Here is a 16,108-nt window from a genome sequence, read left to right as displayed (position 1 = left end):
TTCACACACAACATGACAAGGAATAATCGGTGTTTGATTATTTCGATCGAAGATCTTCTTTCTCTCTCTCTCTGTATCCATTTTTAAACGATAATCTCGATGTCATTTTTGACACAGAACCATCTGTTGAAACGTGATTTTTTTTTTTTTGAAACCACCTGCATTCACTGCGTGGATGCATCCAATAAACGCCAGCTGAAAGCGGGTTGGTATTACACTATCCATCCCAAAACAATGTGGTGTGTGGGTGAACCAAACCAACCCAAACGAATCATTCAATGAGATTAATACTTGTAGTATCTGTTATGTCTGCTGTCTTCTTGCTGTGTGTGTATGTAGTGTATGATGCTATTGCTGTGACTCTACAAACAAGTAGGTAGGTAGATGAGGTGTATGAGTAAGGTTAGGAAGATACATACAATGAAAATAGTAATATATGAATGCCTGTAATATTAAATGAATGGTGCTACAGAACTATAGTAATTATAATAATAAATATAAATAAATATATAATGTTTGTTGTTGTTGTTGGTGTGATAGATACAAGGAAGTAGTAGTAGTACTTGGGTGTTAAATGATGATGATGATGATAGGATACTAAGTAAAATTCTATTATGTGGGTCTATCCTCTTCTATCTTTTATCTATCTATCTGTCCCTCCTTAGTTATAGAGATAATTTCAGACAATGTCTACTGTCATAATGGACCTAAAACCAACAAAATTAAAAACAAAAATTAAAAAAATGTAAAAATCTGAGATGCAGTTGGGCAGGCAGATGAGCTAATCGAGATCGCGATTCAAACATTCTGCACAGTCAGTTCGGTTGGGCAGAGCTAATTATGCAGGCGTGGGTTGAGATCAACATACTTCCGTCTCTGCAAGCACCGATTCTGATTCGTCCACGGATTATTCACTTAAGTGAATGACGATCATCGGATTAATACTACGATGACGGGGGGTGAGGTGAGCGTGTCTATCAATCATAATATAATAGATATAGATAGTTATGATCATTTGTTCAGAGAGACGATTATATATATATAAGATATAGATATACTTAATACTAATATGATTGAGTTATTTATGAGTTAAGTTATTTATATTATTTCTCTATATATGTATTGACGAAAAGAAATAAATAGATTTAGTGTGTTTTCAAACAATTAATTCACTGCAATGCTTGGTGAGTTCAAGTTCATTTTCTTTTTTATAAAGATAGATAGATAGATTACACATAATATCAATATTATATTATTATTATATTGTACTCAATCATGGACGATGATGAATGGGTGGAAGCAGGAGCTGAAGAGGTAGAGGTTGAAAGATCATCATCATCATCGAAAAAAGATAGAAAGAAGGATAAAGATAGAAAGGAGAAAAAGAAGGATAAGAAGAAACGTCATCATCATCGTACAAAAGGTGACAGTGATGATAGTATTAATAGCGGTAGTGATGATAGTGATGACAATCGAGGATCATCAAGAAAGAAGTTAAAAGATGATCATAATCAACAAGTAAAGGAAGAGGAAGAGAAGCAGGTGACAAGCAACAATAGTAGTAGTAATAATCGTGATGAATGGATGAACTTAGAGACATCATCGTGGTTATCTGGTTCAAAGAGTCACAATGATGTAAAGAGAGAGTTATTGGATAAACAAAAAAAGGATAAACAAGACTTGTCAGATGCATTGGCCAAGACTGCTGGTATTGTAGATCCAAAGTTACTCGCTCAAGGTATCTTGTCGACACCAGCACCATTGGCATCGATTGAAGCATCTTCAATACCCGTTGTTGGTGATGGAGGTGCTAGTTGGAAACAAAGAAAGTTGATGCGAGCTGTCCAACAAGCCAAAGAAGATGGTGTGTCGTTGGAAAGCATTCTCAGACAGAGATACGATGCCTCTGAAATACCATCACTATTGCAACAGGCCAAGACTCTTGGTAGTGCCCCTCCACATCCAAACCCTCAATCATTTGTCAAAAAGGAGTATTCTTCCTCTCATAATAATAGAGGATCATCGTCATCATCATCATCTGATAGAGATTATCTTAAAAAGGATCAAGATGATCATCACAACTTTAAGATGAAGAGACCATCTGAAAGTTCTGATTTAAATTGGAGAAACAAAGATAGAGTTACTGGTTCTTCTCAATCATCTTCATCCTCTTCATCCTCATCTTCGTCATCATACAGAGAAAAATATGATGAAAGATATAAACGTGGTGATGATCAAAGAGATAAACAAAGAGATGACAGAGATCAAAGAGGAACCAATAGATCATACGATGATCGAGATAGAAAGGAAAGTGATAGATATAGACGTGATGACCGTGACAACGATAGAGGTTATCATAGAGGTCATGATGACAGAGATAGAGATAGAGATAGAGATAATGGAAGAAACGACACAAGACAAACAGGAGGTCACCAAGATAGATATGGAGACAAATATAAAAGAGATGATACCAGCAGGGATGGAGGAAACCGAGACAGGCGTCACGACGACAGAGACCAAAGAGATAAAGATAGAAAGGATGACAAGCCAAAAGAAGAGAACAAATCAGTACCTGTTTCAATTGTTAGAACCGAGCAACCAAATCTATCAGATTATTTCCCAAATTTAAACAAGAATAATAATAATAATAATAATAATACAGATAAATTAGAAACATCAACCGTTTCTACTACATCTACAACTCTTTTACCATCAAATACATCTTCAAAACAACAAGAACAAGTGGCAACACCAAACATTAACAAATTATCAGCTGAAATGATGAAAGCAAAGATTATGGGTAATACAAAGAGATATGAGGAATTAAGAAAACAAGTTGATGAATTAAAGGCTAAAAAGGATTTACCAACACCACCTCAACAACAACAACAAGAAGAACAGCCATCATCTACGCCAACCGAAGAATCTGAAAGAACAAGTGAAAGAATTAAATTGTCAGGATTGGATGAATTTGGTAGAAAGATTTTTATGAATGAACGAGCATCTAGAAAATCAATGGGAACAAAGAATGCATTTGACAAGAATGGTGAAAGACAACAATACTATGGTGACGACGACAAGTTGAGTTTGGATGAATTGGTAGCAAGAGAAAAGAGAGGATTGTCTGATAATATGGATTTGGACTTTTTAAAGACCATGGCCAAATCTACAAAATGGGCTACAGACGACCGAGACGACTATGGACCAGAGACAATGAACTCTAAAAACCCAAGTAAACGTCAACAACAAAAGATGGACGAAAAGGAGACAACCAAATACAAACAAAAAATTATAAGCTCTGATAAAAAGGTAAACGACGCGCTAGGACGTTGCTGGCATTGCTATCAAAGTCCTCAATTCCAAAAACATATGATGGTGGCAACTGGCAACCAAGTATTCCTCTCATTACCAACTCGTTCACAGTTGGTTAGTGGACATTGTCAAATTGTACCTATTCAACATATTGTATCATGTAGATCAACCGATGAAGAAGTTTGGGATGAAATTCAAGTATGTAAAAGATTAAAAATAATTATTTATTTATTTAATATTTATTAATTTAATTTCCTCTTTTGTTTATATAGAATTTTAAAAAATGTTTAATTCAAATGTTTGCAAAGGAAAAGAAATTTGTAGTGTTTATGGAGACTGCAAGCAAATTCAAGTCTCAGTATCATACATTGATTGATTGTGTCCCATTGAACCAAGAGGATTTTATGAAAGCACCTGGATTCTTTAAAAATGCATTGATGGAGTCTGAATCGGAATGGACACCCAACAAGCTTATAGATTGTATCAAAAAGGGTGGATTAAAGAACAGTATCCCAGAAAAGGGGTTCCCATACTTTTGGGTCGAATTTGGATACAAACAGACCGGTTACGTTCACCCCATCGACAATGAAACCAAGTTCCAACGTGACTTTGGAAAGACTGTCATGACAAGTATATTAGAGCTTGACCTTGACGAGGTTTACAACAGAAGAAGATCAAGATCAGATGAAGAGACCATGGTCTCAAACTTTAAAGCAAAATGGAAAGATTATGATTGGACAAAATCTTTGGATGAATAAATTATTGAGAGAGAATCTTTGATAGATGCAATTAAAAAAAAGTATATTTACATTTATTTATTTATATATTTTGGTATTGTTTGTTTCAAAAATAAACGGGATTCGTGCTGATTATAGGTGAAACCTTGGAGCTCTTCCAATTTAAATACAGTTTTGTTTGTTGTTTACCAAGTCTGACGATACCTCCAAATAATGAACTTTTTTCTGTTATCAATACATCATAGATATCGTTGTTATTATTGTTGATACTATAGTTCAATTCTTCAAATCTTTGAATATTCCAACAAATGGGTTCGCTAAAGTCTGATTGTATTACCAATTCAGTTACATTGGTTTGATAGATAATTGGATCCAATCTGAGGTGTGAACCACGATATGAAGGTATCTCTAATGTTAAAATGCTAACTGTCTCAGGAAGCAACCTCTTTCTATTGTTTTCACCTTCGTCAACATTGTACAGTGCTGACAGGTCATATTCTCTCTCACCGGAATAGATTGGGGACGTAGGCGCGTAGATGGATAGGGAGGTGAGTGACGAGGGTATCTGGAAGTTGGCGGGATTACTTCTTTTCATACATCCAAGTGTGCGAATGGTTGATGGAAATGCAAAATACTCTTCTACGGCATTCTGCCTTCCAATAGTTCTCCAACTGAAATGTTTGACTGATTGTGGAATGAGCTGAACGATTCCATTGTGATGGTAGCTGGTGACATTGAGTGTTTGTACACCTTCTGGAATGGCACCCTCCAACATGGAACCCTCCCTATTAAAATCGATCTTGACGGTTTTAACAGTCGAGGCAATGAACCCAGCCGGTAGGGTACCACTCCAACCATGTAAACTTAAATGGGTGAGTGCGGGGTGCAGTTGCTCTCCCTTGTCTATGGCACCACTTATGACATCGTATCCGATACAAAGACTGACAAGACTATTTGGAAAGAGTGTCAATGAATCAATCGTGGTTTTGGCATTGAGTGTTAGACTGGTTAGGTTTGGTGGGAGACGCAGATAGTCACTTGGCGTTGGAATGCCCCTCGGACCGAGCGATTCATGTAATGAAATGTAGAGGGTTTCAAGTGCAGTGAGAAGCCAGAGGTTTAACGGTTGTTTGAGAGGTTCAGCGTAGAGTGTTAAACTGACAAGATTCGATGGAAATCTAAAGTCGGTGAGTACTGTAGCCATCCTCAACGAGAGAGATAGCAGAGTTGGTGGAAACGGCAGTGGAGATTGTATTGCGTAATTGATCTTTAGATGCAAGAGATGACGAGGAAAGTGGTATCCTGTGGATATAGATGAACCACGATAAATGATGTTCTGGAGTGTGAGTGATCTGACCGACTGTGGAACCAAACCTTCTGCAAGACCATTGTCAGGTGTGTCCAAAGTCAATTCGGTCAATGTCTCTGGTAGCAATACATTTGCAATGCTGCTGTTCAATATTAAATGTAGTATCTCCAGCTGACTCGGAAACTTGTATCCATCCAACGACAGGGGTGTTAATCGTCTGAATCTCAGACGAGCAGGACTATCAACGATGAGCCATTTGATAGTATCTGGTAGATCATCCATCATCTTTCTTGCATCAATATGGTTGTCATCGTTGTTGTTTTCATTTGATTCTATTATATTGTAGATCAATGCTTTTTCAATCAAATCATCTCTATTATTATTACTATTATTATTATAATTGATGAGAGGGCTGGTGATGCTTTTGACAAGTTGATTAGATATTGATCTATGAAATATATCGGTGAATGATCGAAGGTTGAATGATTTGGTTGCGTGCAGAGTGCCGTATCTTATCTTGTATGAGCATTTTGTTTGATCAATTAATGATACACCTTTAAATCTACACTTGTATTGTTGTCTAAAGTTATAATAAAACTGTTTACAAGTGAACAACAGACATATCAAATCAATGTCATTCACCAACTCTTCAACTATTTGATAGATGATTATATTAGGTAGATAACTACTACCATATATAAAATAACATTTATCTATATCTCTATTTGTATCTATATCTTCCATTACAAATAGAAAATTAAAAATAAATTGTTTTTATAATAAGAGACGAAAGACCAACGACTTCAGAGCCATCCAATTTTTTATTTTATTTTATTTTTTATTGATACCATTAATAATATTAATCCTTCATCATTTATTAATAAATGGTTCATTGTATGTTTGTTGTTCCTGGGATAGTAGTCACACTGATTTTAAATGGGTCACCAATTTTCTTCCAATTTATATTTAAATATAGTTGTTGTGTTTGTGGTTGTTGTTTAGAAAGTCTGACGATACCCCCAAGTAATGAGTGTTGGTCTGTTATCAATACATCATAGGTATCACTATTATTGTTGTTGTTGTTGTTGTTGTTGCTATAATCTTCCAATCTTTGAATATTACAATGAATAATATCTCTACTAATTGTTCGTAATACCAATTCAGTTACATTTGTTTGATAGATAATTGGATCCAACCTAACATACAAATAATATGTTTCATCCATTCCATCAAAATGTGAGGGGATATCCAAAGATAGAAATGTAACAGTTTCAGGAAGCAACCACTTTCTGTTGTTTTCATCTTGATAGATGTAGAGAGTTGACAGACCATATTCTTTTTGTAATAGGTTGGCTTGACGTGTGGCAACCGTCGATAGTGAGGTGAGTGATGATGGAATCTGGTAGTTGGCCGGGAGCCCAGAAAAATATTCTAGTGCACCAACGGTCGATGGAAATGCTAGATTTTCTGTTTTGGTATTCAAACGATTCCATGTAAAACGATTGATCGATTGTAGAATAGTTGGAGGGATACCAAAATTTCGGTAGCTGGTGATAGAGAGTGTTTGTACACCCTCTGGAATAGTACCATCCAGCAGAGCAACGTCGAGCAGTTCTTTTGTGATAAAACCGAGTTTGAGAGTTTTAATAGACGGGCCAATGAATCCAACGGGGATGGCCTCTTTGAATTGTAAACTTAAATGGGTGAGTGTGTCGTGTAGCTGTTCTCCTTTTTCGACGGCACCTTTTATAGTAATATAAAATGTTTCGAGACTGACCAGACTCGTCGGAAAGAATGTCAATGAGTCGATCGTCGTACTGGCATAGAGAACGAGACTGGTTAGGTTTGGTGGGAGACGAAGATAGTCACTTGGAATAGGGACAGATGACCTTATCACGAGTGTTTGAAGAGCAGTGAGAAGAGAGAGGTTTAACGAACGGCTGACACCATCTCGACCAACCCCAAGTGTTAAACTGACAAGATTGGATGGGAATCTAAAGTCGGTGGTCGCTGGAGGCATATGCAATGAGAGAGATAGCAGAGTCGGTGGAAACATCAGCATTGGAGATTCGATTTTGAAATGAATGTGGAGATGCAAGAGATGACTAGGAAAGTGGTAGTAGATGACAGGCACATCATCACCAACAACTTCCAAAGATTTTTCAATTTTCTTGAGTGTGAGTGATGTGACTGACTTTGGAATCACACCTTCTTCAAGACTAGTCTCTGAAGGTGTTCTCAAAGACAATTCAGTCAATGTCTCTGGTAGTACACCCATTTCAATCTTTCTATTGATAGTTGAAGTATATTCTAGTTTCTCCAGCTGACTTGGAAACTTCCATCCAGTGGCCAATGTGAGAGGTCTACTAGAACTATTGACGGCTAGCCATTTGATGGTATCTGGTAGATCTTGCATCAAAGGTTGTTCATTATAGTCATCGCCAGCTCCTCCCATAATGATCGGGGTTTCAATCGAATCATCACTATTATTATTTTTTTGTTGTTTATGGTAAATTTGGTCAACCAAAATTACAGCCTCTTCAATTGAATCCTCACTATTATCACTATGACTATTATTATTATTATAATTAAATAATGGTATGTTGCTTTTGACAAGTTGATTAGATATTGATCTGTGAAATATATCGGTGAATGATCGAAGGTGGAATGATTTGGTTGCGTGTATAGTGTTGTCACGTATTTTGTTGAGTGCGTGTGTTGACTGATCTATTAATGATACACCTTTGAATCGACACTTGTATTGTTGTCTAAAGTTATAATAAAACTGTTTACAAGTGAACAACAGACATATCAAATCGATATCATTCACCAACTCTTCAACTATTTGATAGATGATTCTATTAGGTAGATAACTACCACCATATATAAAATAACATATATCTCTATTTGTATCTTCCATTATATCTCTATCTATATCCATATTATAACTAATAATAGACAAAATAAAATTAATAAATAAATTAATTTTTTTTATTTTAACCAACGTACATGTATCAAGTTGATCTTTGCCTTGTTTTGATTCGGTGAACATGCACATATTCGCTCGCGGATTTTTTGATGGTCAGATCTTTTTTTTTTTTGTAAACAGCAGTCTACACATATATACATATTTCGATTGAACTTTCAATCGAATTGAAATTAAACAGTGGGGATAGTGGTACTAATTGTAGGTGGCCCATTAGCACCAACACCTCCCTTCCAATTTAAATATAGTTTTTGTTGTTGTTTACCAAGTCTGACTACACCACCAAGTAATGAATGTTTGTCTGTTATCAATACATCATAGGTATCACTGTTATTATTGTTGTTGATGATATCTAACTCTTCAAATCTTTGAATATTACAATGAATAATATCACGTGAGTCTGATTGTAATACCAATTCAGTTACATTGGTTTGATAGATAATTGGATCAAACCGGAAATGCGATATGACAGACTGTGGCGGTATCTCCAACGATAAAAATGTAACTGTTTTAGGAAGTATCCACTTTCTGTTGTTTTCATCCTCATTACATTGGTAAAACGTTGACAGCTGATATTCTCCAACACTTGAGGTTGTTGTTGGACAACAACGTGTGGCGATGGTGGTCAATGAAGTGAGTGACGATGGAATCTGGTAGTGAGCAGTGGCGGGGTCTATCTCCTTTGGCTTATATTCTAGTGTACGAATAGTTGATGGAAATGCTAAATACTCTTTGACACTTGTCTTTTCAGACCAACTAAAATGATTGACTGATTTTGGAATGAGTTGAACGATTCCATTGTGTTGGTAGTTGTTGACAGAGAGCGTTTGTACACCCTCTGGAATGGAACCCTCCAACAAGACAGCATGTACAATGGAAAAGGTGAGTTTGAGAGATTTGAGAGTCGGACCTATGAACCCGGCAGGAATGGTACCGTGACAATACCGTAAACATAAATAGGTGAGTGTGTCGGGTAGTTGCTCTCCCTTGTCAATGGCTCCACTAACTATATTGTAATTGGTGTCAAGACTGACCAAACTCTTTGGAAAGAATGTCAATGACTCGATTGTGGCTTTGGCATGGAGGGTGAGACTGGTGAGGTTTGGTGGAAGACGTAGATAGTCACTTGGCGTTGGTTCATTGACAAAATATATTCTTGCATTGATTTTGAGTGTTTGAAGCGATGTGAGAAGTGAGAGGTTTAACGGATAGTTGAGGGTATCATGGATGACTAGTTTCAAATAGACAAGACTTGTTGGAAACATATAGTCGGGTGTCAATGGAGGTGTCCACCATGTGAGAGACTTGAGAGTCGGTGGGAACTGCAGCGACAGAGTATCGATTGCGAAATAAATGTAGAGGTGTGAGAGACGATGAGGAAGGTGGTACTCCGATCGCACTATATCCGGTGCACCAAATACATCATTGTTCTTGAGTACGAGTGTTTGTACTGACTGAGGAATCACACCGTCTGCGAGACCATGGGGAGGTACGTCCAAAGTCAATTCGGTCAATGTCTCTGGTAGTACACCTAATCCAACCATACCACTATTGTATGACATATATTCTAGACTTTCCAACTCACTTGGTAACTTCCATCCATCTTCTAATGTGAGTGGTCTACCAGAACTATCGATGGATAACCATTTGATAGTATCTGGTAGATCATCCACCAAAAGATTATCATCAATATCATCAACTAATATTACAGACTTTTCAATCGAATCATCTCTACTTCTACTATTATTATTATTATTATTATCGTAATTAAATAATGGTATGTTGCAGCTCTTGACAAGTTGATTTGAGATTGATCTATGAAATATATCGGTGAATGATCCAAGATGGAATGATTGGATAGCATAGAGAGTGTTGTATCTTATTTTATATGTGTCTGATGATTTATCTATTAATGATACACCTTTGAATCGACACTTGTATTGTTGTCTAAAGTTATAATAAAACTGTTTACAAGTGAACAACAGACATATCAAATCAATGTCATTCACCAACTCTTCAACTATTTGATAGATGATAATGTTAGGTAGATAACTACTACCATATATAAAATAACATCTATCTCTATCCATTAATAGCTATTTTGTTGTATCTATAAACTAGAGTCATGATAGTAACTACTTATGACTAATTTAAATTAAAAAATAAGACACCAATTTCATTCACTCAAAGTATATTAATTTATTTTAAAAACAAATATATTATATTTATAAATATTATAAGTTATATACTCTATATTTATATGTTTAAATTGGGATTATGTATTTATTTATTTTTCAAAAGTAGTTAAAGAGTGTAGGATGATTGATCTAATCAAATACACTGTCGATGAGGAAGAGAGAACCCAAGAGTAACATCTTGTTATCAGACTTCCACTCTCTTGGGAACTTCAAGTCATAACCAGAGAGCTTACCTTCACGTTGTAAGTAACCGAGTTTAACTAAACCTAAATATATAAAACATTTAAAAGAAGAGTAAGGTAAAGTTGTATTAATATCTATATCTTATGATTATTACAGTTTTTTTTATACATACTTAAATCTTGGATATCAAACTTCCAGCTATTAGCAGATGGAATCAAACTGAATACCTTGGCACCAGAAGCATTGAATACGTCGACGTGAGTGGCGGTACAGTCGATCCAACCAAATTGAACATTGCTAGAGTCCCACATACGAAGGAGCTTACCTTCGGATTCGCACTTGAACAACAATTCACCGGCAGAGTTGCGGAGGTTCAAATTGAAAGTATGGTTACCCTTGTCGGTCTTGAAGGCCTCCAAGAGCTTGGCTTCACCGCCGCCAAAGACGACAAACGAGTTGCGGGCACCTTGTTGGGCGTTGAACGAGTCACACGACAAGAGACTGTTGCACCATTGAGCATAGGTGGTGCCGGTGATATTGGTTTGTTGGATCTGCTTGGCGAGGGTGGTCTCGGTGGTCTTGAGTTGGACCCATTCGCTCTCCAACTTGCTGCCTGGCTTGCCAAAGTGGACGGTGGTGGCTGGCTCAACGACAGATACGGCAACTGGGTGACGTTGGACGTCGATCTTGGGGGCACGGTGGTTGATCGAGACGGTTGGCTCTCTTGGAGTGACACTGACGGTGGGTGCCTCGTGCTTGAGCGAGACGGATGCGTCCTTTTGGGAGATATAGACACGTGGACCGCATTCGGTGTAGCTGAGCTCTGGGTCTGGTTGAGAGTATGAGATCTTGGGTTGGCCGCATTCGAGTGCACGGAGAGTGGGAGCACCTTCGGTGAACGAGACGATTGGTTGGTTCTCCTTGACTTGGATCGATGCCTTGGCCGATGGAATAACTTCGACTTGCGATGGCAATTGGGAGACGAGTAACTTGGGTGGTGCTTGGTTCAACATGACCTTTGGATTGGTGTTGGTGAAGCGGACCAGTGGGTCGGATTGCTTGACCTTGACACTTGGTGGGACTGGATCCATCAAAATCTCTGGGGCACCGTCCATCTCCAAGTACACCTTGATTGGTGGCATCTTGAGGTAGAGCTTGGGCATGAATTGCTCGATTTCAATCTCGGGTGCCTTTTGCTCAACCTCGACGATGGGTTGGCCATTCTCGACGAGTACTTCGGCGGCAGATGGCTGGCAGTTGATTTGGACCGGCTCCTCGTTGACTTGGATGACGTCGGCGGCACGACCAATGTTAATGTAGGGGGACTGACGCTCGACGTTGATGTGACGGGACTGCTCATCCAGAATATACTGGCATTGTGGATTCTCCAAGGTGATAAAGGCTGGCTTTTGCTTGACGTTCAAGTCATAGTTGAGACGTGGCTTGACTTCTTCATCTTGGCCATAGTTCTTCTTTAATTGAACTGGTGATTGTGTTGCTTTTTCTACTACCATTCTATCTTTTTTTTAAATAATACCTTGGTTGGAAAAAAAAAAACAAAAAGTATGTTAATTATCAAAATAGAAAAAAAAAAGGATTGTTGACAAGACAGACAGACTTTGAAATAATAATCAAAGTCTATGTTTGTGTTTGTGATAACTATTTTCAACTTACTAATATTAAGTTTATATTATTATTATTATCAAATGTTTAAATGAATTAAAAGTTGGAAGTAAAGAGGGTCTTTAAAGGAGCTGTTTACGCCAAGTTTGTAGTCTCTTTGAAAAAATTTAAAATTTAATTAATTTGTTGAATCTCTTCTCTCTCTGGAATAGTACCAGATCCAAACACTCTTATCATCTTATCTGTTTATATTGACAACACACGAGAAAATATCCACCTCTTCGAAAATCGATATCGTACGAGATATTAAAAACGAAAAAATAATAGTTTTTCCAAAAATTTCCAAACAAGGAAATTGAAAAAGTTACCCGTATTGGTAGAAATGCAAATGTCCATGGTAATAATTTGATTACAATGATTAGATAATCTTGAAATTAAACAATCTTTTTGGATTGCCGCCAAGAAAAATACTAAATCTGGCAAAAACAACAATTGAAATAATTCAAAAAATTATAATTATTACTTTTGATTTTTAAATTATTAAATCTTTTGATTGTTGTCTTTTTTTTTTCAAAGTAGCCAACAAACCCAACCCATATAAAAGTACTCCAAAATTCAATACTTCCTTTACTCAAACAACAATTCAAAGTAGTTTACAATACAACAACAACTTTAAATTAACTCAAGCACCATTAATAATAATTATCTAAACTTAGATTTTTACCTTAACACTTTAAACAAATAATCATGTCTTCACCATTCACTGAAAGAGGAGTTGTCAAGTTGGAACAACCAAGACAAAGAGTATTGGTCGAGAAACCACAAACTCATGTTCAAGTCAATGAAGGTAAATAATACAAAAAAAATATATATTCTTTGATTTTAAGTTTGAATATTAATTTTTTTTTTTTTTCTTTTTTTTAGGAAAGGATACTATTAATATTACTGAAATGGGATCTGAAATTTTAATCAGAGAGAATGCTCCATCTGTTGAAGTTTACCAAAAGACCATTACTGCCGACGTGACCATTCCACCAGCCCAAGTCGACATTGAGCAACCAACTCCACGTATTTTCCTCGAGCAACAAGCTCCCATCATCGACGTCAACACTGTCACTCCCAAGATTGAGTTTATTCAAAAGGAACCAATTGTCCACGTCAACCAACCAAAGGCTCAAGTTGTCATCAACCAACAAAAGCCAGAGGTCAAGATCCAATCTGCCAAGCCACAAATCTCCATTGCCATGTGTGAGGCTCCAAAGATCCAAGTAACCAACCAAGACCCAATTATCAAGTTGTTCAAGAGCGAGCCAATTGTCCGTGTATCTGAGCTCCAAGGCAAACCAGAAGTTATCCTCCAAAAGACTGAAAACTGCACTCTCAACTGGAAGCCATTCCAAGCTCCAATCCTCACCGTCACCAAGGGTACTATGGCCTCTACTCAAAACACTGTCATCCTCCAAAAGGAAACCCGTCAAGTCGCTCAAGAGGTTCCATTGACCAAGTTTGAAAAGCAAGAACCAGACTGGATGAAGCAAAAGGATTTCAAGACCACTGAATTCCAATCCTCAACCACCTATGTTCCAGTCACTCAATTATAAATCAATCTAATTAATTCAAATAGAATTAATAAATGAATAATAAAAAAAAAAATTTTCTTTATATAACCAAATTAAAATAATGAGTATTCTACACTTGGGTTCTTCTCTTTTTTTTCGTTCATTCTGAGACTCTTTGAATTCCTTTTAAAATTAGATCTCTGCCTTGTCTTAAAAGTTGAAAAGTATAATTAATTTATTTAAATTTCTAACTTATAAAATTCTTGTCCAGGTCTATCTTATACAACAAGCATACTAACTATTTGAAGTTTAAAAAAGAAATGATTTATTTAAATATGAAGATGAAGTCTTTCAAAATCATGATAATTTTCTACATCTTGTTGTTGTTCTATTCTTTGTTCATTTAATAATCTTGATTTCATTTCCTCCGTTTCCTAAATTAATATAAAAATAATAATTAATTTCTGTGTTGATTTAATAATCTATATTAATGTATATACCTTGATACAAATAACATTGCATGGGGAATGTTCTAAAATATATCTAGATGTACTACCAAGGAATATTCTTTTGACTTGACCCATTCCTCTTCTTCCAACAACCAAGAAATCAATCTGCTTTTCTTCAGCTGCTTTGCATACAGCCTCACCTACATGATTACCATGACCCAATAATGCACGAACATTCTTTACTCCCAAATGTTTAGCAATGGCAGCTCTTTGTATTAAAATATTCTTTGATTTTTGCTCAATAGCTTTTAATGATTCTAGAGAGAAAGTAAATAAAAAGTAAAATTAATAAATAATATTAATATTTTTTGTTTATATGTTATATATACATACCAGTCATTATAACAGCAGACATTGCTGAAGATGGGAATGTAATTGGATCCTCTGCCACTGAAATTAAAAAGAGGGTATCTTTTTCCTTATCCAAGATATGTTTGATAACCTCCAAGATTGCAATCTCAGAGTTACTACTCTCATCAACTGATATTAAATAATTGACCATTGTTTGTTTGTTTGTTTGTTTTATTTGTTCTCTCTAAATTGATATGATATAATATAATATAGACTAGACATTTTATCTTTTTCTCCCTATATTCTTCCTCTCTCCTCCTTGAAAACTAACAGGACAATACTTCATTAAAATATTTCCATTTTTAGACTACTTTTGTTTTTTTTTCTCCACAAAGAGAATAAACTAACTAATTAATTAATAAACTATATTCTAAAAGTTTAACTTTAAAATAATGGTATAGGAACATTACTATACTAGTTTTAGTCTATTAATTTTTACTACTGAACAAAACATCCATCGATCCTTTCTTTTGATGTTGGGTTGAGTTAAAAAGATCGATTTGCTGTGCTAACTATCATAGTTGTATTGTCAGATACCTGGTGATGGTATCTATCTATTAATATCTTTGTGTAAAATGATGTATTAATTATAAACGACTTGTCAGAACTAGTGTTTGAAGATCATGACAAGGAATTTTCTTGCAGTTGCTCAAAGTCGTCAAAAAAATCGTTGGCGTTGGGAACCCAGGGTCTATGAAAACAGTCAAACCGTGATATTAGGTTGTTTATTGCCTGCGCGTCCTACAATATACGAATATTTACACATCTCTAATGTTAGAACACTCTACACTCTTGCTGCCTAATCATATATAATTCACACACTCTAAATATTAGAAGATAGATAGATAGATAACAAACAAAAAGATAATAGATGTTTTAAACAAAAAGAAAAGTAGAATAATAATAATATTATAAAATAGTTGTAAACAACAAACACACAACACACAATACACATTAGATATATTTATAATGGCGAGATGGATGAACTATAGTAAATCATTTTATAATTTGTTTATATTATGTATTATGGTATTACTGTTTAACAGTGCATATCTATGGTACCACTCGACAAACAATTCAACCTATCTACCATCGTTAGACAATAATAACAACTACAAGACGTTGCATCCTAGCTTGGCAATCAATGGGAGGACGATAAACAACATAGACGACAAGGATGTAGTGTACCCCTTTTTGCACAACTACGATCCTGACGAGACCGATCCCAACGTCATACCGACGCCGCATCAGTTCAACAAGGAAGCGTGGACGACGGCATCTGGACTAAAGAAACGCAAGGTGTGTCTGGTGACCACCGAGATTGAGGGACCTGTGCTGGGC

General features: G+C 36.1%; 6 protein-coding genes across 6 annotated transcripts; 2 read left to right on the top strand and 4 right to left on the bottom strand.

The window, feature by feature from the left end:
- Positions 1-1,275: 1,275 nt before the first annotated feature.
- Positions 1,276-4,070, top strand: DFA_03161 (cwfJ family protein; the record flags this gene model as incomplete). Its single annotated transcript, XM_004362710.1, has 2 exons — positions 1,276-3,510; positions 3,585-4,070. 2 exons carry the CDS (start codon positions 1,276-1,278, stop codon positions 4,068-4,070), a joined length of 2,721 nt encoding a protein of 906 aa, XP_004362767.1.
- An 85-nt stretch (positions 4,071-4,155) lies between these two features.
- On the bottom strand, positions 4,156-6,102 carry DFA_03160 (uncharacterized protein; the record flags this gene model as incomplete). Its single annotated transcript, XM_004362709.1, has 1 exon — positions 4,156-6,102. One exon carries the CDS (start codon positions 6,100-6,102, stop codon positions 4,156-4,158), a length of 1,947 nt encoding a protein of 648 aa, XP_004362766.1.
- A 145-nt stretch (positions 6,103-6,247) lies between these two features.
- On the bottom strand, positions 6,248-8,299 carry DFA_03159 (uncharacterized protein; the record flags this gene model as incomplete). Its single annotated transcript, XM_004362708.1, has 1 exon — positions 6,248-8,299. The coding sequence occupies one exon, from the start codon at positions 8,297-8,299 to the stop codon at positions 6,248-6,250; it is 2,052 nt and encodes a 683-aa protein (XP_004362765.1).
- A 218-nt stretch (positions 8,300-8,517) lies between these two features.
- On the bottom strand, positions 8,518-12,239 carry DFA_03158 (uncharacterized protein; the record flags this gene model as incomplete). The annotated part of the gene is made up of 3 exons (XM_004362707.1): positions 8,518-10,364; positions 10,686-10,808; positions 10,898-12,239. The coding sequence occupies 3 exons, from the start codon at positions 12,237-12,239 to the stop codon at positions 8,518-8,520; spliced, it is 3,312 nt and encodes a 1,103-aa protein (XP_004362764.1).
- An 856-nt stretch (positions 12,240-13,095) lies between these two features.
- Positions 13,096-13,949, top strand: DFA_03157 (uncharacterized protein; the record flags this gene model as incomplete). The annotated part of the gene is made up of 2 exons (XM_004362706.1): positions 13,096-13,195; positions 13,273-13,949. 2 exons carry the CDS (start codon positions 13,096-13,098, stop codon positions 13,947-13,949), a joined length of 777 nt encoding a protein of 258 aa, XP_004362763.1.
- Positions 13,950-14,236: 287 nt separating this feature from the next.
- Positions 14,237-14,918, bottom strand: DFA_03156 (uncharacterized protein; the record flags this gene model as incomplete). Its single annotated transcript, XM_004362705.1, has 3 exons — positions 14,237-14,341; positions 14,408-14,673; positions 14,750-14,918. 3 exons carry the CDS (start codon positions 14,916-14,918, stop codon positions 14,237-14,239), a joined length of 540 nt encoding a protein of 179 aa, XP_004362762.1.
- Between the last annotated feature and the right edge of the window lie 1,190 nt (positions 14,919-16,108).

Source organism: Cavenderia fasciculata (genome assembly GCF_000203815.1).
Source record: "Cavenderia fasciculata unplaced genomic scaffold Scf_Dfasci-G-b-205a01.r1-3, whole genome shotgun sequence".
In the NCBI taxonomy this organism is placed as follows: domain Eukaryota; phylum Evosea; class Eumycetozoa; order Acytosteliales; family Cavenderiaceae; genus Cavenderia; species Cavenderia fasciculata.
Note: the sequence above shows the minus strand (reverse complement) of the source record. Positions and strands in the feature narration are given on the sequence as shown.